Source organism: Ictidomys tridecemlineatus, chromosome 1, assembly GCF_052094955.1.
Source record: "Ictidomys tridecemlineatus isolate mIctTri1 chromosome 1, mIctTri1.hap1, whole genome shotgun sequence".
Taxonomy (NCBI): Eukaryota; Metazoa; Chordata; class Mammalia; order Rodentia; family Sciuridae; genus Ictidomys; species Ictidomys tridecemlineatus.
The window spans coordinates 48,286,498-48,314,317 of record NC_135477.1 but is presented as its reverse complement, the minus strand read 5'-3'; the positions used below and the strand labels follow the sequence as shown (position 1 = coordinate 48,314,317).

The 27,820-nt window shown below is 35.6% G+C and overlaps 1 protein-coding gene across 4 annotated transcripts; it reads right to left on the bottom strand.

The window, feature by feature from the left end:
* Positions 1-864: 864 nt before the first annotated feature.
* Positions 865-27,683, bottom strand: Ap3m1 (adaptor related protein complex 3 subunit mu 1). Of its 4 annotated transcripts, XM_021726709.3 has the most exons (10): positions 27,494-27,674; positions 16,114-16,219; positions 15,507-15,782; positions 14,530-14,701; positions 10,718-10,855; positions 8,511-8,596; positions 7,534-7,667; positions 5,038-5,245; positions 3,452-3,596; positions 865-2,986 (listed from the first exon to the last, which is right to left on the bottom strand). In XM_021726709.3, the coding sequence occupies exons 3-10, from the start codon at positions 15,777-15,779 to the stop codon at positions 2,886-2,888; spliced, it is 1,257 nt and encodes a 418-aa protein (XP_021582384.2). In that variant the 5' UTR covers positions 15,780-15,782; positions 16,114-16,219; positions 27,494-27,674; the 3' UTR covers positions 865-2,885. The 4 variants fall into 4 exon arrangements, 3 of the variants coding, with proteins under 3 accessions (XP_021582384.2, XP_005325949.2, XP_013214325.2); XR_005727704.2 differs by lacking the exon at positions 16,114-16,219 and having other exon boundaries at positions 5,016-5,245; positions 27,494-27,683; XM_005325892.5 differs by lacking the exon at positions 16,114-16,219 and having other exon boundaries at positions 27,494-27,673.
* Between the last annotated feature and the right edge of the window lie 137 nt (positions 27,684-27,820).

Below are 27,820 nucleotides of genomic sequence, written 5' to 3'. Positions count from 1 at the left end.
TGATTTTTCTAGATCTGCAAAGGTTAAATATCATTAAAGGTTGAAATGTGGGCTGAGGCTGTAGCTCACTGATAGGCTGCTTGCCTAGCACGTGTGATACACTGGGTTCGATCCTTGGTACCACATATAGAAATATAAAGTCATGCTGTCCATCTACAACTACTTTAAAAAAAAAAAAGTGATACTTAAAAGTGTTGCTAACTGCATTTATCACCTACCTACAAGAGCTTCCAACCATACAGGCAGATTCTAGCCTGCTTGAATTAAATAGAAATGTCCAAAGCTATTAATTAGGGCAGCAATCTCTAACATTGCCCCATTTCTGCTATTTACCTTATGTTCACTGCTGCATTGTAGTTAGTTTTCACAAATCAGTTGCCTCTAAGGACAATAAGATCAGCACATTCCAAGAGTTCTTCTATAACACTATTTAAGGAATATACCTACCAGATGAATGCCCTCTGAATACAATGATGGGGACTTCATCAAGCAGAAACTAAACATCTACTTTCATTTGCTCTTAGGATATACTCCTTTCACAACTTGGAAAAAGGGAATATTATAGGATTAGCTGGACCTCTGTGCTTAGTAAGTATTCTAATATTACTGAATATTCATGTATATATTAGTAGATAGTAGTGATAAAGAAGGGAATTTTGAATGGCTGTGAACATACTAAGTTAAGGGAAAGAGCATTTGAAAGTGTTTTGCAGCAAACTTTATATCATATATGTGATACAGAAGAAATTCTGATCATGTTCAGCCTGTTGACATTGAACAGTGCCCATCTGGGAACATTCAATTAACAGTTAAGCTTAACAACAACAAAAAAAATAATAAAAAAATTAAAAAAAAATCAACCTGTTGCTTTCATTTTTTTATTGACAGTACAGTCAGAGCTATTGAAAGAATTTATTGGACTCTATCAAATTAATAAATACAATAATTTAATTGTAGAAGGAAAAAGTCTACTTGGACATTTTAGCAGAAATTGATAGAGGCAAGGGACTCTTGGCATACATTCTACTTGAATATAAGACAGCCCAGGAAGAAAATTGTACAGTGCAGGTATGGACGGTTGAGATTAGGGATTCTGAAGAAAGAAAAGAAAATGTTCTGATTGCTCTTTTGAGGAAAGAACTCTAAGATAATAAAAATAGGACAAGCAATTGAATAAAGCAATATTAGATAAAGGGAATAAATATTTGGCAACATTTTGACTCTAGCTGCCAATCTGAGATTGGTTACTCTACAAATTTATAAGTTGTAAAAAGTGCCATTGTTTCTATGTGAAAGGCAGACTGGATGCCCTAGGCAAGCAAAGGTAAGAATGCTACTGTACAATGGGTGCACCAACCACCAGCGCTTGACAAAATAAATGAGATAGATGACTGTAAGATAACCCTAAAGTGGCAGGGAAAAGAGAGTTATAAGCTGAAACAATAAAAGAAAAAAGAATGGACCCACAAGGAGAAGAAAACTTAATAGCACAAGTAACAACAAAGAAAAAGGAAGAGTACTTCAGTACTTAAGTTTTAACTTCTAGCCTCCCTTCATTTTTTCATGTCTAATGAGGCAAAATAATTGGGCAAGGACCACTAAACCAATGAAATTGATGAAATGGTAACAACTACAGACTAACTTTCTAATCATGATGATCAATACGGTATCATAAATGTTGCTAAGAATTTTGTTTCTGCCTCAATAAGGTTCTTCCTCGTACTGTTGTCAGTATGGCAGAGTTATTAAATTACTGCACTGACAATTGTGCAACAGTTTTAGGAGGGAGTCATCATAATAGCCTTGAAATGCACATGGTATGAAATGGAGTTCCCTCTAAAGAAAAGGGATGCACGCATATTCAACAAAAGATAAAAGATTTAAAAAGGAAAAAAAAAAACGATAATGAGCAGATACATTTTCCTCCTCTTGCTGAACTAGGGCATGAGGCATTTAGGTTAACTGTGGGATAAATGATGTTGGATAAAGCTGTATAAAGCATGAAGATGGCTAAAGTTTCACCTAAGTTTCTCTTTTCTACCTTAATTTGCTTAAAAAGCACAAACACTTAATGCTTGTAATAACTTCCTGAAAGCAAAAGTATGTTCCCTTTTAATACCATAATAAAGCATTTGCCCCTTTGATACAAATGACTTTTACTGTGCTAACAGCTGAACCGGTGGCACAAAGTCGAGATGGTATTTACTGCAGCAAGGTCCCTGTAAATCAAAATCTTGAGCTTTACATAAAAATCTTATTATAAAAAATACAATACCAAGTACAGTGTGAATGGAGCATGGAGCAGTAGTGCTCCCTGCCAGGGCCATGTGGAAGTGGCTTTTGCTACAGTGCTTGCTTAATGGCACAAGTGAAAAGCTGAATAAGGCAAACACTTGAAGAGGCAGTTTTTGTAAACTTCTTGGGTGGGGGGAATTTCCTCTGTTAGGACAGATAGGACTGGGATGGCTAAGATCAGGAGGTGTGACATTTGGCTGCACCTGACATGTCACATCACTGATTGAGACAGTTCCTGCTGAATAAGACCAATTCACTGGCTTTAGGAGAGCAAGTGAGGTCATCAATGTAGTCTTCTGCCTTTCCTGTTACAGTGTGCAGCATCCAGGTGGTACCCACCTATGGAAGAAATCACCTCCATAATCTTCCTAAGTGAAAAGATACAAAATAAGCTAAGTCATTAGAAAAGATTCCTTAGCTTAAAGCTCCTTAAGAACCCTATATCAATTTCTAAATAACTTTGTTAGTGGTGTATAGCTCAACACAAATGCTTTAACTAGAATATGTATTCCCGCCCATTTGGTACCTAATAGTAAATTGTAATGACACTTGAAAACAAATTGATCTTGTTGAGGAATTTTGGCCTCTTCTCATGTCCTCACTTGAAACTTTCCAGCTTTCGTGACATATTTGACTCCTTTAAATGGCTTATACTTCTCCCCATACATGTCCAAGCGGTTTACTTTTAAGCCTGTGTCATAAAGAATGAAACAAAAAATTGTTATAATTCCAACAATAATATAGTACAATATTTGTTGAGCAACAGGTATTATACTGTAAATCTGACACTAACAAATATCTCTTTCACTATTTAGAAGCAATGTCTCTTCTACAATACATGAATACTTTGAAGGTATGGATTTAGTTAAGATAACCATGTAGGAGGGAATGTTTTTTTAAGGCTAATTCTGCTTCTGTGAATATGAATGACTCTGTTGGGGCTTAAGTGAGGGTGGGGGGTGAAGGAATGCTGTGTGAAATAGGAGCTCTCCAAAGTCCTTGATTCCTGGAGGCTGGCCCTCTAGTACTGTGTAAAAGGCAAACTGACATTTCTGTTCTTTCTATAGTGGGAAATGTTTGTTACTTTTCTAAGTACCTAATAACTGAGCTCAGCAAAACTTAATTACACTTAAACACAAGTAAAACTTATTCTTACCTGAAATAGCAAGCTGCTGGATCTTGAACTGTATGTTGAGGCTAGGATTCTCTTCTGGCTTGGGTGCTCCAGACTGTAAATTTACCAGTCCTTTAAGACTTGGAAGCTTTTGTGGAGTGATTTTCCCCACATCCCATGTTAACACCTTAAAAGGACATTGAAAAAAAAAAACAAAAAGACAAAAAAACAAACCCTCAACCATTTATTAAAGACAAATGCTCAAGGATAAGGTTAAAAGACAGGTCACACAGGTATTTGAACTTAAGCCTATCTGATTTCAAGTATTCTTTCCATTATACTGCTTTCATGGCTTTTCTCTAGGCCAGTTTCTTTTACTATAAAATGAAAAGACTTATCTTGGTGTTAAAACTTGTAGCCATAGTATCCTTTGCTAAAAAGCAACTGTTTCTGTGGTAGCTCAAAAACAGATGAGAAAATGAAGCTCTTAGAGTTGAAGCTGTAGGGTGGAGAGCCAGGGATGTGGAGCTTCCCTGCTCAGTCTTAAATTTTTTCTGGGAAGGTTCTCTGAATCCTTAGAATACAGGGTTAGATGATCTTTAACATTCTTTGACTTTATTAAAAAATAAGCCTTTTAATTTATCAGGCAGCTGATTGACTCTGCTGTTTAAAACAATCATTTTCTACCAAAATAGGAAGATGACAGAAAGTCATCTTTTGGAATTCCGCTAGAGGAATGTGTAAGTAGATTAGGAAGCAGCCTTCTTAGCCAATATCCCCCATGGAATAATATATGATGCTTTTAAGTTAGAAAAGCAGAAATAGGTCTTAATGATCAATTTCTATAGAAAAATCTAACAATTACTAACTATATTATCTTCCTCTTTTTAAATTTTTTAAAAGTTGTAGTTGGACACGATACCTTTTATTTATTAATTAATATGTTTGTTTATTTATTTGTGGTGCTGAGGATTGAACCCAGCGCCTTGCACATGGCTAGGCGAGCACTCTACTGCTGAGCCACAACCCCAGCCCTTATCTTCCTCCTTTATATATGTATTTTTTGTTGTAGATGGATACAATACCTTTATTTATTTATTTTTATGTAGTGCTAAGGAACACATGCTAGGCAAGTGTTCTACCACTGAGCTACAACCCCATCTTCTTATATCCACATAATGTTATTCTCTCTTTAAAAAGCTTTTTTTTTTCATTAGATAGTGGGGTGAGACTCTGCATTATCAATGGATGAGTAAGTGTACACTGTGAAAGTGTGCACAGAAGTGATGAACTCTTCTGTTCATTTACTCAGTGGCAGATGCAGGATTCTTTCCACAGTTAGCAGCAGAAGTACAGCACAATATTATCTCCAGTTTTTTTTAATATATATTTTTTTAGTTATAGATAGACACAATACCTTTATTTTATTTTTATGTGGTGCAGAGGACTGAACCTAGTGCCTTCCATAAGAAAGGCAAGCACTCTACCACTGAGTAACAACCCCAGCAGTATCTCCAGGTTTTATAGGAACTTTCTTTTAAATAAGACATTAAACACATCCCCCATAATCCCCAATCACAAAATAGATTGCAGAAACACTGCTCACTCTTGATTTGAAGTGGCTGTACCTTGGTGACTGGATCAAATGTATAGCTGCCTTGTGTTGGTGTCAGGTTCATATTCAGCACAACTTTTGGCATGTGAACTGTCACTGTAATTCCTTCAATAGTTTTCCCCATATTTTGCTTTGGTCCAATTGTTATATCAAATCTGCCACAAGAACTGTTCTCCTTAAAGCTGATACTGTGTTTCACATACACTGGTATTGCCACTAGACTAAAAAGAGAAAAAGACAGGAAAGCACAATACACACAATTAATGGTGTGGGGCAGCTCCAGAAATGGACTGAAAAAAACTTCAGTCCAGAGTATTCTACCCTGCCTCCAACACCACAATAGAGCTTTATACCTCTAGAACTGCAGATGCTATATCTGCACAAGGGAGAGTTGGATACAACATGTTTTCATACCAGTGTGTTAGAAACCGAGTTCTCATCTGTAAGTATACAAACCAAGACAGAAACCTGAAGTTTAATTATTGTATAAATAATTTAGGCAAATGGTTCTAGTTTAAAAAAAAAAAAAAACTAAGAGTCCACTGAAAAATAATTTGAAGTTATACATACCCAAAAAGTTCCTAAGTGACAAGAGTCAGGAAACAATTCCTCTGTCTTTGAGTCTTACATTACCCAAATGCTTCTAACTATATATACATATACATGTATACATACATATTACATATATATGTGTGTGTGTGTGTGTGTATGTATCCCCCAGACCTGGGGATTGAACCCAGTGCCTCACACAGGATAGGCAAGTTCTCCACTACTGAACACTAATCCCTAGCCCCTGCTATGCTTTTTCTTTTTCTGCTTCAATGGGGACCAAACTCAAGGGTGCTCTACCACTGAGCTGTATCCCCAGCCCTTTTCATTTTTAAATTTTGAGATAGGGTCTCACTAAGTTACTCAAGCTTGCCTTGAACTTGGAATCTTCCTGCCTCAGCCTCCCAAGTTACTGGGATTTTACAAGGCTTGGCTTCAGCCCCTCCTTCTCATATTTTCAAAGGACAAACTAACTACAACCTATAATATTAAATTAAAATTAATGTTAATTTAAAGTTCAGTTCAGACAGCAAAGGAATCAACAATGTGAAGAGAGAGCCTATAGAATGAGAGAAAATTTTTGCCACCTGCACCTCAGAGCCTTAATCTCTAGGATATAAAAAGAACTTAAAAAACTCAACAAAGAAACAAACAACCCAATCAAACAAATGGTCAAAGGAACTGAACAGACACTTTACACAAGAAATACAAATGGTCAACAAATATATGAAAAAATGTTCAACATCTCTAGCAATTAGAGAAATGCATATTAAAACTACACTGAGATTCTCATTCCAGTCAGAATGACAATTATCAAGAAAACAAGTAACAGTAAATGTTGGCGAGGATTTTGGGGAAAAGGTACATTACTAGTGGGACTGCAAGTTGGTGCAACCACTCTGGAAAGCAGAGATTACTCAGAAAACTTGGAATGGAACCACCATTTGACCCAGTTAATCCACTCCTCAGTCTATACCCAAAGTACTTAAAATCAGCATACTGTAGTAATGAAGCCACATCAATGTTTACAACAGGCACTTCACAATAGCTAAGCTATGTTACTAACCTAAGGCCCTTCAATAGATGAACGGATAAAGAAAATGTGGTGTATATATACACAATAGAATATTACTCAGCCATAAAAAAGAATAATTTCATGACTCTTGCTGGAAAATGGATGGATCTGGAGACTATCATGCTAAATGAAATAACCCAATCCCCCCAAACCAAAGGCTGAATGTTCTCTCTGATAACACACACTTTCATTGTGTGTTAGCAACTCAACACACAATAAAAGTGGGGGGACGAAAGAATGGACGTTCAGTGAGTAGACAAAGGAGAATGAAGGGAAGAAAGAGGGGATGGAAATAGGAAAGAGAGTACAATAAATCAGACATAAATTTCCTATGTTCATATATGAATACAGCACCAGTGAAAGTCTACATCATGTATAACCACAAGATTGGGATCCTAATTAAAATAAGTTATATTCCATGTATGTATGTCAAACTATACTCGTCAGGAATATCTGACAGAGATAAAAAAATAAAGAACAAATGAAAAAAAAAAAGTAAAATTCAGTGCACAGAAGGATGACTTGAAGTTGGTAAGTTGGGGAGTAGCTTGAGAAGGGTCTGTCTCCTCTTAGTCACTAAGTCACAGTAAAATTATGGCACTAGTTCATGATTTTTCCCAGGTTACACTTGATCCAAAATGCCTGCTCTTGGCTACAGATTTAACTATAGTCTCATTTATTTTTTACACTCTTATATTCAAAGTACTCTGGTTATTTTTTTTTAGGCATATATTTTCACCAGTTCATTGGGTCTCCTGGTGAGCCATAGTCAAAGAGAGCAAGAATAAACTCAAACATCAAACTGTCAGAATGAAACAGGGAAAGCAGAGTTCTATTCAGTACACTGATATGTGATGGCAGATTTTGGTTGATGTATCAACATACTTTTGTGAGCTGACACGATATGATATGAGTCGGAAATTTCCATCTGGAGGGATAAATGACAAAACTCGTTCAGATTCCCAACGCTTGAATCGGATGCAGGGGTGGAAACTGACATCATCTAGAAGCCTTGGGTTCTGCCAAGAAAATAGAAGAACCATACACACAGAATATAATGAGTATGGCCATGCTACTCAGATATTATGAGAAATTAGTATGCTCCTTAAAAAAAAAGCGGTCAGTATTATAAGAGTCTATTATAACCACATCAACACAACTTTATAGCTTTACAGTTTATAATTTTATATATATTACTTGAAATCTAATAACTATGAGGGAGAAAAAGCAATTATTATTTCCTTCCCATAGCTGAAAAAAACAGAGTTTCAAAGAATTTAAGGTCATCCAGACACAGTGCTATCTATACACCTAAAATCCCAGATACTTGGGAGGCTGACACAGGAGGATTAGAAATTCAATGACAGCCTTAGAACTTAATGAGATCCTGTCTCAAAAAGTAAAAAGAGCCAAGGATGTAGCTCAGTAGTAGATCACCCCTAGGTTTAATACGCAGTACTGCTCCTCCTCCCCAAAAACTCATGGAGAAATTGGTGACAAAACAGTACCAGAACTCAATTGTCTTAATTGTTAGCAGTGTGTCATGCTGAATCTAAAGTGATACAAAAGACCAGTGCCTGTTCATATCAGCAAAACAACTAATTATTCATTAAAAGTAACCCTGCAAATTTGCAGAAGCCATCAGCTAATTTTAAGCCATTTCTAGCACACTTAGGTAAAAACCTCTCTTCTTTAGCTTTTCCATAAAGGCTATACTCATCATCTACTGTATTAGGACATTGTGCTAGGAATATTTGAGATAATCTTCTACAACCTAAAATACAAACTTATCTCAGTATTTATTACTTAGTACTTCATTTGAATTAGGCACACAAGAGGCTACAGAACAGAACAAAACTTACCATGAAAGAGAGAGAGAGATCAGGCATTCCAGATAGCTTAATGCAAGCATCAATGACTCCTTGAATTTCTGCAAAGACTGTAGATCCTGAAGAAAGAAAGAAAAAGGGTGATAATATCAATGGACTCTGGGTCTTTACTGGAGCTGTCACTATATCTAGAGTAATGGGAATACACCCTGGGTGTCAGACTTAACCAAAGCTTTGCATCCTTATAAACACGTCAGAGGTTCCATTACATCAATCCAGACAGCTTTTTCAGTGAGTGCTTTGTCTATACCTAACTGGGTGGAATATAATTCTAAGGAATTCTATGGAAGAATCAAACCTGTCTCCTTTATAGGGTCAAAAAAAATTTGTAGATCAGAATTCATGATGCCTTACTTTAAGCCAGTTACCCTCTATTCCTCTCCCTCATGCTATGTATTCATTTTAATATTCATTGTACACCTGCTGTATTCCATACTTTTTTTTCTTTTGTTACCAAGGGGCACTTAACCATTGAGCTACATCCCCAATCCCTCTCCCCCACTTTTTGTAGTTGTAGATGGATAGAATGCCTGTATTTTATTTATTTTTAATTTTTATGTGGTGCTGAGGATGGAACCCAGTGGCTACTTTACTGAGGTTGGCCTCAAACTTGTGATCTTCCTGCCTCAGCCTCCCTAGTTGCTGGAATTAGGTGTGTGCCACTATACCCAGCTACAGTCAATCTTCTTTTTTTTCTTTTTTTAGTTGCAGATGGACACAATATCTTCCTTTTATTTACTTATTTTTATGTGGTGCTAAGGATTGAACCCCAGTGCCTCACATATGCGGGCAAGTACTCTACCACTGAGCTACAACCATATAGTCAATCTTTTAAGGCCCCTGGATATAAGTCCAAATATTTTAAATATAATTTAAAAATTAGGCAGGTTTCTTATGAAATGGACTAAACTATCTGTTAACTTTTAAGAAAGAGGGCATGATCCATTATTCTGTAAAATGAACTATTGTAATGAATTCTCCCCGGCTCAAACCCCGGCTGGGATCAATCTAGGGCTTTGTGTATGCCAGGCTAGTACTCTACCCCAAAGCCATATCCCCAGCCCAATACCTACAGAAATTTCTGTGTATCTTTTATTCTTAACCCATTATGTCCACTGTCCTATATATATGTAGAAAAATTTTATAGGACACCTATAACACTGATCAATTAACGTTTTTTATAGGTGTCCTATATATAGTACAATGGAACATATTAATGTTATAATGGAAGGGAATTCATGAAGAAAAGATATTGGCTATAATTCATAATGAGTCATTATCATAGTATCAACTAGGTGTGCCACCTTGAATAGGTTGTCTAAGTCTTGTGAGCCTCAGTTTCCTTATGTATAAATTGTGAGGATAGGAGGTATTTTTAATAAATAAATTTTATGATTCTAACACAGTACCACTGTTTTATCTGCTAAAAAATAATCAGAGCTGGGTGTGGTAGCACATGCCTATAATCCCAGTAACTTGAGAGGCTGAGCAAGGACAATTCTAAGTTTGAGGCTGGCCTGAGCAACTTGGTGAGACCCAAAGCAACACAGTGAGACTGTGTCTCAAATAAAAAAATTAAAAGGGCTGGCAATGTAGCTTAGTGGTAAAGTGCCCTTGGGTTCAATCCCTAGTACAATCAATCAATCAATAATCAGAAAAGGGGTTTTACACAGGAGGATTACAAGTTCAAGGCTGGTCTGGGCAACTTAATGAGACCCTGTCTCAAAATACAATAATAAGAGCTGGAGATGCACCTCAGTGGTAGAATGGTTGCTTAGCATGTGTGAGGCTCTGAGTTCAAAAACCCAAACAAAAATGGGGGTGGGGGGGATGATTCCTGTAACAGATATACTGCACAGAAATTAAGAGCAAAAGTACACAATACAGTCGGTATACAATAAATGTTAAAATGAATACATAAGCATGAGGGAGAGGTGAGGTATACAGGATAACTGGCTTAAAGTAAGGCATCATGAATTCTGATTTACAAATGTTTGGCAGATCTAAACTAGTGGTTATGATAATTATATGTAACCTCTGGGCAAAATAAACAGATTTATAAATCATTAGAAAACAAATGCCTTTCTGCTGAAACCACACTGCCAAGGGACTTCAATTTTCTATTCAGCTTGTGTCAGCTAAACTGTTTTTTCCCTATAAGGCCATGTGCACACAATTACCTGATTTATCTATAATTGCATCTATTTCTTCAACGACATCAAAATAGGCTTCATTGTTTGTGTATTTTACTCCTGCCCGGCGCCATGGAATGTTGGACAGCTGCCCAGTGGGGAGTGTGTCCCCAACATTACTACTGCCTAGAAATGGGAAAAGGAGGATACAAAGTGGATGTGTAAAATGGTCATCAGAAAAGTTATTATTTGAAAGAAGAAAATGAATGCTTTCGCTGCTTTTTCAATACTGGATTTTTCTTCATGGTCTCCAGGATTGTCAAACACACATCCTTACCAACATTATCAAATTTCCAGAAGACAGAAATAGGCCATGTGGTCCTTCGTCTACATGCCAAACAAGGATAAATGCATTTACTTATCTTTTGCATCCTGTGTGTTAGCAGTAACCTAGCTAATTCCAGTAGTCCAACAATGATCTCACCCGCTGCTACAGAGCAAACAAGAGGAAAACCTTCAGGTGAAAAATGTCTCCACTGAGAATACAGTGATAACTCAGTTCTTTCGTATTCAGCTGAATTCTATATGAGACAATGCCAAGCAGGACTCAGAGGAGTACATGGATGAATATACTCTAGTATTTCCCATTCAGCTACAATATAGGTAATGTTCAATATTTGGCTAATTTCCTGGTAAATTATGTTGAAAACAAAATTATCAAAAACACATATCCTTGAACTGTAACTTATTTAACTTTTGGTTAATACTTCTAATTAATTTAAAATTAGTATATGCCTTATTAAAAAAAAAGTTCAGAAAAATGAATTTTAAATAAATCAGTCTATCTTCTTACTCTCAAAATACAACTATATTAACATTTCTTTAGACATTTCCCCCACAAATAGGTTGCAGTATTATGTTTCTATTTTGATTTTTTTGCTTTGATTTTAAAATACAGTTGTAATCATACTGTATTTACAGATGTATAGTCAATTTATGGTTGATATTTCTGCAGCCAACATGTTGCCTTCAGAAGATTTTCTGAAAAACAGTGCTCCAATCATGTTATTTTTTTGCTTGAAACTCCTCAATTTTCCCCCACTTGCTTTATGAGAAAAGCAAACTATTTAGCACTATAGGTGAAGCTCAGTGGTAGAACACTTGCCTAGCACAAGGCCTTGGGTTCAGTCTCTAGTATCACAAACTAAAAAGACAAAACAAAACAAAACACAGCTAAATATTTAACCCAGAATTCAAGGACTTTCCAAACAGATTTCTCAACTAAAAATATAGCTCTGCTTCTGTTAAAGGAGTAGATACAACTCAAAGTTTTTCACTTATTTTGTTTTTCCTCATCTAGTTCCATCTATGAAGAATGATCTTATTCTCCTTTCTCTTTCTTTTTGGTACTGAGAATTTTACCACTGAGCCACATCCCCAACCCTTTTTATTTTTTTATATTGAGATAGGGTCTCAGTAAATTGCTTAGGGCCTTTTTAAGTTAATTAAGGCTGGTCTTGAACTCATGGTCCTCCCTGCTCAGCCTTCCAAGTCACCTGTGTCATCTCTTTCTATACTTCACTGATTCTCTAGGGGTACCAACTACAGTTCTTAAAGGATTCTCTCATCCACTGAACCATTATTTTAAACTTTATAATATACTGCCTTATGAATCTGTATTTTTACATTTTGTCTTTTAATGTTTTTCTGATGATAAAATGCATGTTCATTTTGGAAAGTTAAAAAGTAAAAATCACCAGGCATAATGTTGCATGCCTGTTAATATCAGCAACTTGGAAGGCTGACGCAGAAGGACCCCAAGTTCAAGGTCAGTCTTGGCAACTTAGAGAGAACCTGTCTCAAAACATAAAAAGTGCCATTCTGACAGGAGATGAAATTAGAGTAGTTTTAATTTGCATTCTTCTAATTGCTAGAGATGATAAACATTTTTTCATATATTTGTTGATTGATGGTACATTCTTTTCTGAGAAGTGTCTGTTCAGGTCCTTGGCTCACTTATTGATAGGGTTATTTGTTTTTTTTTGATTCTTAGTTTTTTGAGTTTTTTTTTTTTTTTAAAGAGAGAGAGGGGGGAGAGAGAGAGAGAGAGAGAGAATTTTTAATATTTATTTTTTAGTTCTCAGCGGACACAACATCTTTGTTGGTATGTGGTGCTGAGGATCGAACCCGGGCCGCCCGCATGCCAGACAAGCGCGCTACCGCCTGAGCCACATTCCCAGCCCCTTTTTGAGTTCTTTATATACTCTAGAGATTAGTGCTCTATCTGATGCGTGAGAGGTAAAGATCTGCTCCCAAGATGTAGGCTTTCTATTCACCTCACAGATTGTTTCTTTTGCTGAGAAGAAACTTTTTAGTTTGAATCCATCCCATTTATTGATTCTTGATTTTACTTCTTGCAATACAGGAATCTTATTAAGGAAATTGGGGCCTAATATGACATGATGGAGATGGGGCCTACTTTTTCTTCTATTAGATGCAGGGTCTCTGGTTTAATTCCTAAGTCCTTGATCCATAAAATAAGTGTTGGCGAGGATATGGGGAAAAAAGTACACTCAAATATTGCTGGTAGGACTGCAAATTGATGCAGCCAATATGGAAAGTCCTTGATCCATTAAAATAAGTGTTGGCGAGGATATGGGGAAAAAAGTACACTCAAATATTGCTGGTAGGACTGCAAATTGATGCAGCCAATATGGAAAGTAGTATGGAGATTCCTTGGAAAGCTGGGAATGGAACCATCATTTGACAGCTATCTCTCTCCTTGGTCTATACTACAGGGACACAGCCACATCAATGTTTATAGCAACACAATTCACAATAGCTACACTATAGAACCAATCTAGATGCCCTTCAGTAGATGAATGGATTAAAAAAAAGTGGCTTATATACACAATGGAATATTACTCAGCAATAAAAGGGAATAAAATCATGGCATTTGCAGGTAAATGGACAGAGTTGGAGAAGATAATACTAAGTGAAGTCAGCCAATCCCCAAAAAACAAATGTTGAATATTTTCTCTGATATAAGGAAACTGATTCATAGTGGAGTTGGGAGGGAGGAGCATGGAAGGAATAGATGAACTCTAGATAGGACAGAGGGATGGGAGGGGGGAAAGGAAGGGGCAGGGGGTTAGAAATGATGGTGGAATGTGATGAACATCATTATCCAAAGTACATGTATGAAGACACAAATTGGTATGAATATACTTTATATAAACCAGAGATATGAAAAATTGTGCTGTATATGTGTAATATGAATTGTAAAGCATTCTGCTGTCATATACATATAAAAAATTAATTAAAAAAACCGACTTCAATACAAAATGTGATACAAGTAAAAAACAAATCAAAACAAAACAACAACAACAAAAAAACATAAAAAAACCTGGGCATGTATCTTAGAGGTATTCTTTATACTTTTCATTTATTTTGGTAGTGCTGGGATTGAACCCAGGCCTCCACCACTAAGTTATATTCCTGGCCCCTATAATGCTATTCTAAATATGAAAATGTCAGTCAATAAATAGGCTAAATTCTCTTTTAAGTGGCCACATATACTGGCTTTTTTTAAAGGACTAACTAGGATAATTTATTCAATCTTATTTACTGCTAAATAAAATTATTGTGGTTTTGCAGAAAACCCTACATAACAAGAGAAGTTCTTTATCATTTAAAACCTAGACTCTTTCAATAAAGAGAAATATATATCCATTTTAACATTACAGTAATTTTAATTTTGGACATACTGGACTATCTTAGTCTGTCAGATCATAAGCAACAATGAGCTGTTCATAACATTTTAATTGCTCAGTTCCTAGTAGAGTATGTTTTTATCTTACCTGTAATAGAGTTGACAACAGAACGTAGAATTGTTGGTGGTTTAATCAGTTCTTTCAAAATGTTAGACTCTGTTGCCAGTGGAAATCCGTTGTCTAACATTTCTTCCAAGAGCTCATATACTATGACCACATTATCCTTAATTGCAGCCTCCGAACACTCACCAAAGTAGTCCTAGCAAAATATTCATAATATTCCACAACAGAAGGCATGAAGGCTTGTTAAATACTTTTATGTTCTGAAAAATAAACTTACAGTACCATAACTTATTGTTTAAGAAGTCGGATATAAAGAGAATATTTTAGGAAAAACAAAAACAAACCCTCTCCATAATCCAAACAATATTCCTCAGTATTTTCTTTTTTAAATAATATTTACTTTTTAGTTGTAGTTGGATACAATACCTTTATTTTGTTTATTTATTTTTATGTGGTGCTAAGGATCGAACTCAGGGCCTCGCATGTGCTAGATGAGCCCTCTACCACTGAGCCACAACACCAGCCCCTCTCAGTATTTTCTTAATATTTTTAGATTGAATTCCATTCCATGTTACTCCCCAAAATACTGAAATGTTAAACTGGAAGGTCAGTTATGAACTTCATTATCCCTGATTAACCTACTCCAAAGCACACAGGTAAGTTTTAAATTATATGGTATATTCAGCCAGATGAGTAAAATCAATGAAATGCGAATATGGAAGAGTTAATAACAATAAAAATTTCGGGACCATCCAGAGAACGGTATGTGGAAGACATTATTGTTTCCTGATGATATATTTTGTAAAACATATAAAAACAGAGAACATAGGAGCTATGTGTGCCACTTTATACTCTATAGAAAAGGGTTTATGAATGTATGCTTAGTTTAAAAGAGGAAACATACCAGCCATTAAAAGCTGGGTAATTAAAAAATATAATCATGTGTTCTCCTCTAACTACCTTGTGTAATTTAAATTAGAAAGGTTTGATGGAGAGCCAACCTGAAAAGTGTCAGCAACTCGATGTAGGAACTCAATAACAAAGAGAGGTGGCACTTCAGTCTGTATGACAGACACAAAGAAGAGCTTATCCCGGTAGATACTGATGAGGTAGTGGTGAGGTGTTGAAATGACAGGTGGTACATTTTCAACATCAGCAGCTTTCTCCTGAGCTTCAAAGAAATAATCACAGACAGATTGGCTCACAACACTCTTCCAGTGCTTCTCTAGAAATATGTCACCGGAACAGTTTATGAGAAACAGACTGTGGATCATTTTCTGTGGGGAAAAAAAAGGTTTAAATTTATTATATCAAAAAATATCCTTGTAATGCCCCAGCACAAAAAACAGACAAAGGTAATACAAGAAACTATAGACCAATATCACTTCAGAGAACAGATGTAAAAGTCCTTGACAAGAAAATAGTAAACTGAATTCAGCAATATATGTAAATAAAACAGAATTGATTCTAAGAACACAAGGTTGGTTTAACATAGGAAAGTCAACAAACGTAAAATATTAATAAAAAATTAAAACAAGTAATTTCAAAAGGTACAGAAAAAGCATGTGACAAGACCCAACACCCTTTTATGAAAAAAAAAATGCTTACAGTAGGAATAGAAGGAAACTTTCTCAATCCAATAATGTCATCAATTATAACTTCACAGTTAACATCATATTTAATGGTCAAAGATCAAAAGATTCTCCTTTAAAATCTAGAACAAACAAGGATGTCCATTCTCACTACTTTTATTCAGTTTGGTACCAAAGATTCTAGCCAGGAAAATTAAGAAAGAAAATTTAAACAAAAGCATTCACTGGATTGTGTATTATGGTTGTTGTGCAGGGTGGTACCAAGGGTTGAACCCAACGGTGTTTAATCACTAAGTCACTCCCCAACCCTTTTTATTTTGAGTCAGGGTCTCACTAAATTGCTTAGGGCCTTGCTAAGTTGGTGAGGTTGATCTCAAATTTGTGATCCTTCTACTTCATCTTCCCTAGTTAACTGGGATTACAGGCATGTGCCACCACATCTGGTTCACTGGAAAGAAAGAAGTAAAACTATCTCTATTTGCTGAAGACATCATATGTAGCAAACCCTAAGGAATCCACAAATAAAACAAAACTAATAGAGTTAACAAGTGAGTTTAGCAAGATTACAAATATTAAAAAAAATCAATACACTTACAATAAATAATCTGAAAATAATTTCATTTACAATAGCCTTGAAAAATTCAAATACTGAGGAAATAAATTTCACAAAAAAGTAGAAATCTTGTATACTAAACGCTCCAAAACATCACAGAAAGAAATCAAGAAATCTAAAATGTGGTAAAACATTAAGACAGTACTGTAAAGATGGCAATACTCCCTAAGTTGACTATGTATTCAATGTAGTCCCTATTAAAATCCTAGCTGCCATTTAAAAAAATTTTTTGGGGGGTGGAAATTAGTAAGCTAACCCCAAAACTCATATGGAAATGAAAGAGATCAAAACAGCCAGAACTTTGGGTGTAGTAGTGCTCATGCCTGTAATCCCAGAGGTTCTGGAGGCTGAGACAGGAGGATTGCAAGTTTGAGGCTATTTTCAGCAACTTAGCAGTTTAGTGAGACCCTGTAACAAAATAGAAAATAAAAAAAGGGTTGCGGATGTGACTCAGTGGCTAAGTGCCCTGGGTTCAATCCCTGGTGCCAAACAAAACAAAAATATACAAACAAAAAAAAAACCCCCAACAATACTGAAGAAAAAGTTGAAGAACTCATGCTACCAATTTCAAAACTTACTATAAAATTAATGCATGATATTGATACAAGGATAGATTTATATATCAATGGAACAGAAGTGAGAACTCCAAAATTAACCCTTACATTCATGGACAATTGATTTTCAACAAGGTGCTAAGGCTGTTCAGTTGGAGAGAGAATAGTCTTTTTATTAAATGGTGCTGGGAAAATTGAATTTACACACAGGAAAAGAACAAAATTGTATCTCTACCTTACAATGTACACAAAAAGCAACAAAAAATGTATTGAAGCTCTAAATATAAGTGTTAAACCTACAAAACAATTAGGAAACACTTGCATCCATCTTTAAACTGTAGAATTAGACAATGCTTTTTTTTTTTATAAGAGATGACACTAAAGTATAAAAGAAAGAAAAAAGTAGATAATCTGGACTTCATCAAAATTAAACTTTTGTGCTTCTAAAGGACATTATCAAGAATGTGAAAAGGCAACCCAGAGAATGAAAAGGAATATTTTAAACCATATATCTCATAAGGGACTACTCTGCAGGATATATAATAACTCTTATAATATAATATTAAAGAGAGAATCCAATTTTTAAAAAATGGATAAATGATAGACATTTCTCCGAAGAAAATAAACACACAATTGGCCACATGAAGAGATGTATAATACCATAAGTCATTAGGGAAATGCAAGTCAAAATCACAATAATATTTCATATCCTTTTAAGCTAGCTTTAATAATAATAATAAAGAAGACAGATAATGGGCCGGGGTTGTGGCTCAGTGGCAAACCGCTCACCTAGCACATGCAAGGCCTTGGGTTTGATCCTCAGCACCACATAAATATAAATAAATGTACTGTGCCCAACTACAAGTAAAAAATAAATATTAAAAAAAGATAATAACAATTGTTGACAAGATGGAGAGAAACTGGAATCCTTAAAACATTGCTGGTAGGAATGTAAAATGTTGCAGATGTTGTGGAAAGCAGTTTGCATTCTTCAAAAAGTTAAATATACTCACTGCATGAATCAGACATTCTATTTCTATATCTAAGAGAATTGAAAGGACATGTCCACACAAAAATTTGGACATGAATGTTCAAAGAAACATTATTCACAATAACCCAAAAGGGGAAATGATCCAAATGTGCATCAACTAGTGAATGGATAAACTAAAAGTGGAATATTTACACAATGGAATATTATTCAGTTTTAAAAAGGAATTAAGTACTTACACATACTACAACATGGATAACCTGTGAAAGAATCCAGACATGAAAAGTCACATACTGTATGATTCCATTTGCAGGAAAAGTTCAGAATAGGTAAATACATTCAGACATAAAGTAAGTTGATGGTTTCTAGGATGGGTAGAGGGGAAGGTATGGGGAGTTATGATAATGGATTTGGCATTTCTTTTTTTGGTGATAAAAACATTCTGGAATTAGGATGTTGGAAAAACTTTGTGACTATGCTAAGAACTACAAAATTGTATACTTTAAAATAATGAGTTTTACAGTATATTAATTATATCTTGACTCTTAAAAAATAGTCTTAATTACTTCTGGCACAAATGTACACCAAAATATGTGTAAAAACATTTGTAATAGTGAAAATCTGCTACTCAAATATTAATAAAAATAAATTGAAAAATATTTATAAAATATTATATAGCAATAAAACCGAATAAACGATTGCTACCTGAAATGTAGAATTTTACAAACAATGTTGAAGAAAACCAGATATAAAAGAATATAAATGTCATAGTTCCATATATATGTTGTCTTATAACAGGAAAAACTAATCAACAGCATAAGAAATCAAACGGTTTCCTTTTTGAAAAACAATCAGGCAGTGACTGATAGGGGGACAAGACTAATTTTCTAAAGTACTGGTAATGTTTTTAACTTTTTTTTTTTTTTAAAGAGAGAGTGAGAGAGGAGAGAGAGGAGAGAGAGAATTTTTAATATTTATTTTTTAGTTCTCGGCGGACACAACATCTTTGTTGGTATGTGGTGCTGAGGATGGAACCCGGGCCGCACGCATGCCAGACGAGCGCGCTGCCGCTTGAGCCACATCCCCAGCCCTGTTTTAACTCTTGACCTGGATGATGTTTACAAGTTATTTTCATTTTGTGATAATTTGTTGTGCTTTACATTATGATTTGTATAATTTTCTGATTTATTTATGCTTCAAGTAAAAGTGTACTGCCTATGTAGTATGGAAAATATGGGAATGGTCTATTTGCCGAAAATTTTTCTTTTCTGTTTACTTCTATCTTTTGTAGGATAAGCATCAGAATCAGGTGTTTAGCCCAGTGGTCAATCATTCAAAGTAATAGTATTGTATGATAAATGCTACCAAATAAGAAAAAATTTTAAATCTATAAATACAGTTCTTATGCATGAAGATAAATTCAGAAGAGGAAAGGAAATTCAGAATCGATGAATTTAATTCTGTGGATACAGAAAACAGTGACATCAATCTGACCAATTATTTTCAGAGGAAATCATTTATTTTATGAAAGCAGGTGACATTTAAAGACTATCTGGTTATGATTTCCCCTTTGAATTTGACACATGTTCAATAGTTGCCAAGTAAATAATATCGATATATTTTAGCAATTACTGGACTAATAAACTAAAAATGCTAGTAATAGTTTAGTGTTCCTGTATATCAGAAACAACGACAACAAAAATGTACCTTTGTTCAAAGCCATTTCTATTTAGTCAAACAATTAACTTGAGTTGGCAGCAATAAATTCTAACTTCAGGGTTGGGAACTGGGAAATTTGTCTATTTTATCTAGTCAACTTTTTTGCTTAGCATGTTTGCTTTGTGTCAGCCTTACATTTCTGTTTGAATGTTAATATTATAAGTTCTATTGGAATATATAGACTTGCTATATAGAAACTGGTGACTTTATAACCTTAGCTGATAAAACTTTTTTTTTTTTTTTGATACTGGGGATTGAACCCAAAGGCACTTAGACACATCCCCAGCCCCTTTTTATTTTGAGACAGAGTCTTGCTAGGTTGAGTTGCTGAGACTGGCTTAGAACTTGCGATTGTCCTACTTCAGCTTTGCAAGCTCCTGGAATAGTAGGTGGGCACCACCATGCCTGGTTTGGCTGATAAACTTAATTTTTAAAATGCAGCAGGAATATCTGGTAACAAAATATGAAACCAAATTTATATTATTTCACCTTTTTCTTGTAACAAAATCTTATAAAATGTGGACCCAGATTTGAGTACCTCAGGTATATCAACTATAGAATATGACATCCTTTAATCCAAAAATTAATCTTTCAACTCTGAAGTATTTTATTCATTAAGGATCATGGAGTTAGTAATATCTAAAATGTCAGTATGTACTACAGGCCACACACTATGCTAGTCATTTCAACTACATAATCTTATTTAATCTTCACAATGCCATGTTATAAATACTTCTTTCATCTCTATTTTATAGATAAGATAATAAAAATCTCATAAAAGTCAATTACCTAAGATCATTTGGTCAGATGTAAGACTAGATATAGTTGAAGCACTATCTCCTACTCTTACCATTGCAGACTAATTATTAAAAATATATTCTGGGGCTGGGGTTGTGGCTCACTGCTAGAGCACTTGCCTGGCACATGTGAGGCACTTGGTTCAATTCTCAGAACCACATAAAAATAAATAAATATAATAAAGGTATTATATCCATTTATAACTAAAAAATTATTAAAAAACATTCTAATGCATATTAAGATTTTTTGCAGTGAAGAAAATATCCTTTGTGCTATCCAATATGGTAGCCATCAAACACATGTGGCTACTGAACACCTCAAATATGATTAATGCAACTAATATACTGAAGTTTTAATTTTAATTAATTTAAATAACCACATGAGTTTATTACATTGGACAGAGTAGTGAACACTGTTTCAGCTTATGATTTTAAGAGCAAGGGTTAAAATATGTTTTTTGTTGGCTGGGGTTGTGGTTTAGTGGTAGAGCGCTTGCCTACCATGTATGAGGCACTAGGTTTGATCCTCAGTATCACATATAAATAAATGAACAAAATAAAGGTTCATCAACATCTAAAAAAAAATTTAGAAAATGTTTTTTGTATAGTTAGAAGTTCTACTTTTTATGCTAAGACAGTTTAAAGAATTAGAGTAGAAAGTACATTTAATAGGGCTGACACTGGTTATCTTAAGCATTGATTCTATGGCAAGGACAGTTTACACGGATCTATGCTATTCCCTTATCAAAATACACTCTAAAAGAGCTGCTTGTTCTTAAAGCAAGTGACTTTGTAGTTTCCTTGTTTTTAGGGCCAGATACCTATTCATTCTCTTAAGCTGGTAAAAAATTCTTTTCAGGAAAGTTTCCACCAGTTGTTTTTATTGGCAGTAGTTCAGGTTTCAGAAGAATACAGTAAGTTAAACCAGACCATTGGATTTATTGTTGTTATCCTTAGTGCTTAGACGAAAGCATAATATTTGCAGCTCTCGACAGTGCTTAGCTTTAAAACACATCTTAACCTTCTATAATAGGTAAAGAGAGCTTATTTCTTTTATTCATATTATGACCAATTACCTAATGCATATAACAATTAAATTAAATAATGCCACACAGAGCAGTATAAATTTGTCTGTCTTTGCTTTTGTAGCTGTAGTTACTTTTATTATTTTAACTCATTAAGTCCTAAGTGTTCAATTCATTGAATATTTTCAATGAAACTGATACAAGTGCATTAAAAAAGGTGGGGAAATTTTGAGCTTATATATGCCACTATATTAACTAATATTATTATATCATAATTATTATCACTATGTTCTTATTATGTAATTATTTATAAACATTATTTAAATTTTCGTAGGTGTTCCATATTTGGGTCGAAGGGATAAAACTGGGTTAATAAACTTTTTGGGAAAGCTGTACACCACCACAACCATCCCTGTGTTCTTACTGATCTTTTTTTTTGTTGTTATGTCTTCTTCTTTTTTTTTTTAAGATATTTATTTTTTGTGGTAGTTGGACACAATACCTTTATTTTATTTATTTATTTTTATGTGGTGCTGAGGATTGAACCCAGGGCCTTGCATGTGCTAGGCGAGTGCTCTACAGCTGAGCCACAACCCTAGCCCTGGGTATGTCTCTTCTTGGTATAGTTTCCGCCCCCTCAAAAAAAATTTTTCTACAAATTGGTACATAATAATTATACAGAATAGTGGATTTCAATTGTGGCACATTTATACATGTACATAACATACTTAGATCAATCTGATTCTCTAGTATCTCCCTTTACCATCCTTTCCTCCCTCCCCCGTTTTCTTTCTTTTCCCTACCTGTCTCCCTTCTATTTTCATGAGATTCCTTTTTCTTCCTTCTATTTTATTGAGATAGGCTGGTCTTGAACTCCTGGGATCAACTGATCCTCCTGCCTCACCCTCCCAAGTAGCTTGGACTAAGGCAGGTGTTAACGACCAGCTAAATGTATTCCTTCTATATAAAAGAGAATGGCGGCACAGATGGGCCTATATCCAAAGTGAGCAAAATGTAAGACCAGAAACAAATCTATCTCCTCTGATTATTAGCCAGAATCTTGACCATTTATTTACTCAACAGTTTTGAATGTTTATATACTAAGCACTTGGGGCTACAAGGATGAACAAAATAGAATTTCTATAGTTACAGAATTCAGACTTCAGCAAAGAATACAAGTAAGATATAATTCCTACTATGATAGAGGAAATGCAATGTACTATAGGAATCTGTAAGGCTTGAAGATACAAGAGAACATGAGAGAGATATTCAGTATGAATTCACCAACTTTGGAAGGTAGAGGGAAGTTGTACGATGAGAGTGAAGGAGGAAAACAGAGTGGTTTACAGAGCAATGCTAGCCTTGATCAGAGTTTGAACTTTATTTTCAGTACACAGTAAGGTAATTTTTTTTTTTTTTGAGAGGAGTCATGCAATCCAATTTACATATTTAGAAAGATTACACTAATTATATTGTGGAAACTGGATAACAGGACACTAGATACTGTGACACTGGTTGAGAGATGAGTGAAGGTAGTGGCCTGAACTAGGGTTTTGGCGATAGGGATGGAGTAAAATGACAAAAGACGACAAACACTTAGTAAGGCTTTGAATAAAAGTATACTTATGTGTGTGTGTGAGTGTATGTAGAAGAGATGCAAGATGAGGCATTTAGCCCTGATTCTATATAATTTAACCCAACGCTGAATTTCTAACTCAAATGGATATATTCAAACAACTACTGCACATAGAAGTCTGGTACTTCAAAGAGACAATTTTTTTTTCTTTTTTTTTGGTTAATGGGAACTGTAATTAGAAACTGAAACCAAAGAAAGAAAGTGCATATAGTAAGAAGAGATTCTAGAGATAGATGGAATTCCAATATTTGAGTAGCAGGTGGGTCAAAGAAGTGGGCTTAAAAAAGACTAAGATACTGCTTAAGATAAAAAAGAAGAGGGAGATGATAATTTTAGTAACTACAGTATGTTTCTAGAAGTATGTTTCTAGAAGAATAGAGTAGTAAATACTATTAAATGGCACAAAGAGGTTAGGGTACAAGAACATAAAATGTCCAAAGGTTTAATAGTGTATTGCAATTTTCTTTTCCTTACTTTCTGCTGAAAAGCCTTTTTAGAATCTACCCTCAAATCCTTACACCATAAATTTAAAAATAATTTTCATTTTTAAATTGTAAATTGACAAATTATAGTTGTACATATTGATATAGTGATAGTATGATTTATGAATAAAAGGTGGAATTATTAGATTAAGCTAATCAATATACCCAGAAAAATTTTATGGAGCAGAATATTGTATATCTGTTTACATACTCTAAATGTCAGTGCTTTATACATAATGTCAGTGCTTTATACATAAAAGAAGTATAGCTGAGGTGAATTCCAAGTTTGAGGCCATCCTCAGCAACTTGGTGAGACAATTAACAACATAATGAGAACTTGTCTCAAAACAATAAATAAAAAAGGTCTGGGAATGTAGGTCAGTGGTAAAGTACCCCTGAGTTCAACCCCTAAAACAAACAAACAAACAAACAAACAAAAAAAAGAATACAATTTTCTTTGCCTTACATGATACAGTATCTATCCACATTGAGAATGCATGACTTTTTGGGAAAAAAAATTTTTCACAATACCTTTATTCTTTTTATTTATTTTTATGTGGTACCGAGGATTGAACCCAGGGCCTCACATGTACTAGGCAAGTACTCTACTGCTGAGCTATAGTCCCAGCCCAAGAATGCATGACTTTCAAAAAAAAAATTTTTTTTTAAATTGCAGATGAACACAATACCTTTATTTATTTATTTTTATGTGGTTTTGAGGTTTGAACCTAGTGCCTCACACATTCTAGACAAGCACTCTACCACTCAGCCACAATCCCAGCTCTGAGAATGAATGACTTAACACACAGAGAACATTCAATTTCTTGGTGAAAATAGTTTCAGTGGTAGTTTAGTGAAATGCTAGAAAAAAGTCATTTTAGTAGGCTGAGAAATGAAATAGCAAGTAGGAAAAATATGGATAAGTAGTTCTGAGAAGAAAAGAAAGCAAATGGTTAATTTTGGAACGCATTGTGATAGACTGCTTTTCTAGGGTACTATGAGGCCCTAGGTTTGATCCCCAGCACTAAAAATACACACACACACACACACACACACACACACACACACACACACACACACGAAGTCAAGCTGGGAAGGGAATGAAAACATTAAAGTAATAAAGCAACACATACACACATTTTTTTTTTTCTTCTGTGGTACTGGGGATTGAACCCAGGGACTCGTATGCATGATTAGAAATGCATTCTATCACTGAGCTATGTCCACAGAAAGTCCTTTTTATTTATTTTTAATCTTTAAAAAAATATTTATTTTGTAGTTATAGGTGAACACAATATTTTATTTTTATGTGGTGCTGAGGATTGAATCCAGTGCCCCATGCATGGTAGGCAAGCACTCTACCTCTGAGCTACAACCCCAGCCCCTTTATTTTTAATTTTGAGACAGAATCTCACTAAGTTATCCAGGATGACCTTGAACCTGAGATCCTTCTGTCTCATCCTACTGAGTAGCTGAGATCACAGGCAGGTGCCAATATTTTTAGGTGTAGATGGACACAACACAATGCCTTTATTTTTATGTGGTGCTGAGGATTGAACCCCAGCCATGCTACTCTACCGCTGAGCCACAATCCCAGCCCCCCATCAGAATATTTTTAAATGAAGAAGGGAAAGTGTAATAAGGAAGAAAATGCTGAGGAAATCACTGAAAGAAAGAGGACTCGAGATTCAAAAGAGGATGGCATTGAGAGACTAGGTGAAAGGATCTGCCTTCTCTAAGGATAACAAATACCTTTTCCCCTTTAAATAGAAGGAAAAAATTAAAATTGGCCCAGTGGCACATGCCCTTAATTCCTGTGGCTAGGGAGGCTGAGGCAGGAGGATCTCAGATTCAAAGCCAGGTCCAGCAACTTAGCCAGGCCCTAAGCAGCTCAGTGACCCTGTCTCTAAATAAAATACAAAAAAGGGGTGGGGATGTGGCTCAGTAGTTGAGCACCCCTGGGTTCAATCTCCAGTACCCAGCTCCCACCAAAAAAATTAGGGAAGAGAGGCTGGAGTTGTGACTCAGAGTGCTTGCCTTGTATAGTGAGGATCTGGGTTTGATTCTCAGCATCACATATAAATAAATAAAATAAAGTTCCAACAACTAAAAAACATTAAAAAAAAAAAGGAAGAATGTATGTTTGGCTGCAGGAAAATAAGGGCTTCTATTTTCTCTGTGTAATGGGAAAGACTGTCATTTAAACAGGAGAGAGTTCCTCTTCTCTGTACATGCCCTTTTGCTACTCATGAATTAAGATCTGAACTACTTATGAATATCTAGTCTACAAGAAACACCAATAGCATATTAGGTTGGATTGTTAGAAACATTGTAAAAATATCAAGATTCTGTAAGAAAAATTAATCCTGCTTTAAGAGAGCGAATTATTTTAAAATAATGAATTATTTAAGATTTCTACATATGAATTTCAGGTAATTCTTCCTTCACCTCACTGGCTTCACTCTTCCTATGGTCTCAACTTAAAATCCGGACTCCCCCAAGTTAATCCTTCCACTCCCTTCTATCTCCTCCAGGATCTTATCTCCTCTTTCCTGAATTTTTACTTTATACATTGATTACTTGCTTTTTGCTCCTAAGCATGTCTTGTAATTTTTACAACGAATAATTCCCAAACCTTTCCTCCATGCCAGCAATATTGCTTCATGCCTCAAAACATGCAGGGTTTAATCTACATTTCCTGTCTTTCCTCAGTCACTGATTGTTAAACGAATTCTCTAAAACTAACCAATGACTTTCTAGTCATCAGATCAACTATCTATTCTGATTTCAATGTTCTTCTTTGACTCCCTGATAACTTTCACCAAAACAAAACAGATGTTTCTTACCCTATTATACATTTGTTTGTCTCTTTTCTCATCCTGAAAGTTGCCGACTTAATTTTCAAGACTTTTTTTTAAAAATTAATTCTTTCTACCTATTTCCACCTAAGCCATCGTTTCAAATTCGAGAAATCCAAACTTCACAAAGTTTCTCCCCCTCCTGTGAAAGCTACTTATTTTATCATGGTACCAACTTCTCAACCATATAGTTTGGAAGCTTCAGGTTCAAACATCTAACCATCACATCTAACCAGGCCCATCACTCTTCACTTTTCCGTATTCACTCCCACTTCCTCAGTTTATATCACCTCTCTTTAGAAGAAATGCAAGTCCCTCCACCCCAAGCTCATCTAGGAGGCATTCTCAGAACGTCCGCTCAGACTCATAGGGGTTTTGTTCCTTAAAACGGAAGCCTTGAGTCTGAAATTAAAATCGTTGGAATTTCAGCTCACTGTGGTTGCAGGATCTTTTATCCGCGCCGGAGCACGGAGAGGGACCCCAGTGAGCTTGACCGACTGGGGCCAGGTGTTTGAGAATACTGGGTTGCAGGTGTACCTCTCCCTTTGGGCCCAGCTGACAAGAAAGCCCGGAAGGCCGAGCGTCGGGGAAGGCGCGGCCCTGGTCCACAACAGCAAAGACGCTCCCGAAGCCCAGGCAGAAGTCTCGAGCTCCAGCTCTTCAGCGGACTCCCTAGTTTTTTGAGCAGTCCCCAGGTTGCACACTCCCCGCCCCTCACACTCACCCCGACACCTGGGAAAGTCAATGATTCGGCGCCGGGTCCTCTCCGGACCGAAGCTGAGGCAGCAGAGAAGGCCGCGAGGACCCCGAACTTAGAGTGCCCCGTAGACTGCCTGATTAACAGCTCCAAAGACACAAATTCCGTTTACAGAATTAGATTAAATCAGCAGAAAGACTTAAATGAGCGGAAACACGTCTCTTGAGGTTGAAGATCCAAATCTTCTAAATTACCCAGGATCTAGAAGAATGAGGAGTTTCGCACCATCTGGATGCAGGCGCTCATCCGCAGCCTAAGGCGCTCTGGGGTCCCTTACAGTAGGCTAAATGGGGT

Bases quoted from the DNA above. Each gene is read 5' to 3' on its own strand.
- Ap3m1 (XM_021726709.3), bottom strand. From the start codon at position 15,779: ATGATCCACAGTCTGTTTCTCATAAACTGTTCCGGTGACATATTTCTA. The intron at 7,668-8,510 runs GTAAGTTTTGTT...TTTTCTTGGCAG, and splicing joins ATCTCTCTCTCTCTTTCATG to AACCCAAGGCTTCTAGATGA. The intron at 3,597-5,037 runs GTACAGCCACTT...TGTCCTTTTAAG, and splicing joins CATTTGATCCAGTCACCAAG to GTGTTAACATGGGATGTGGG.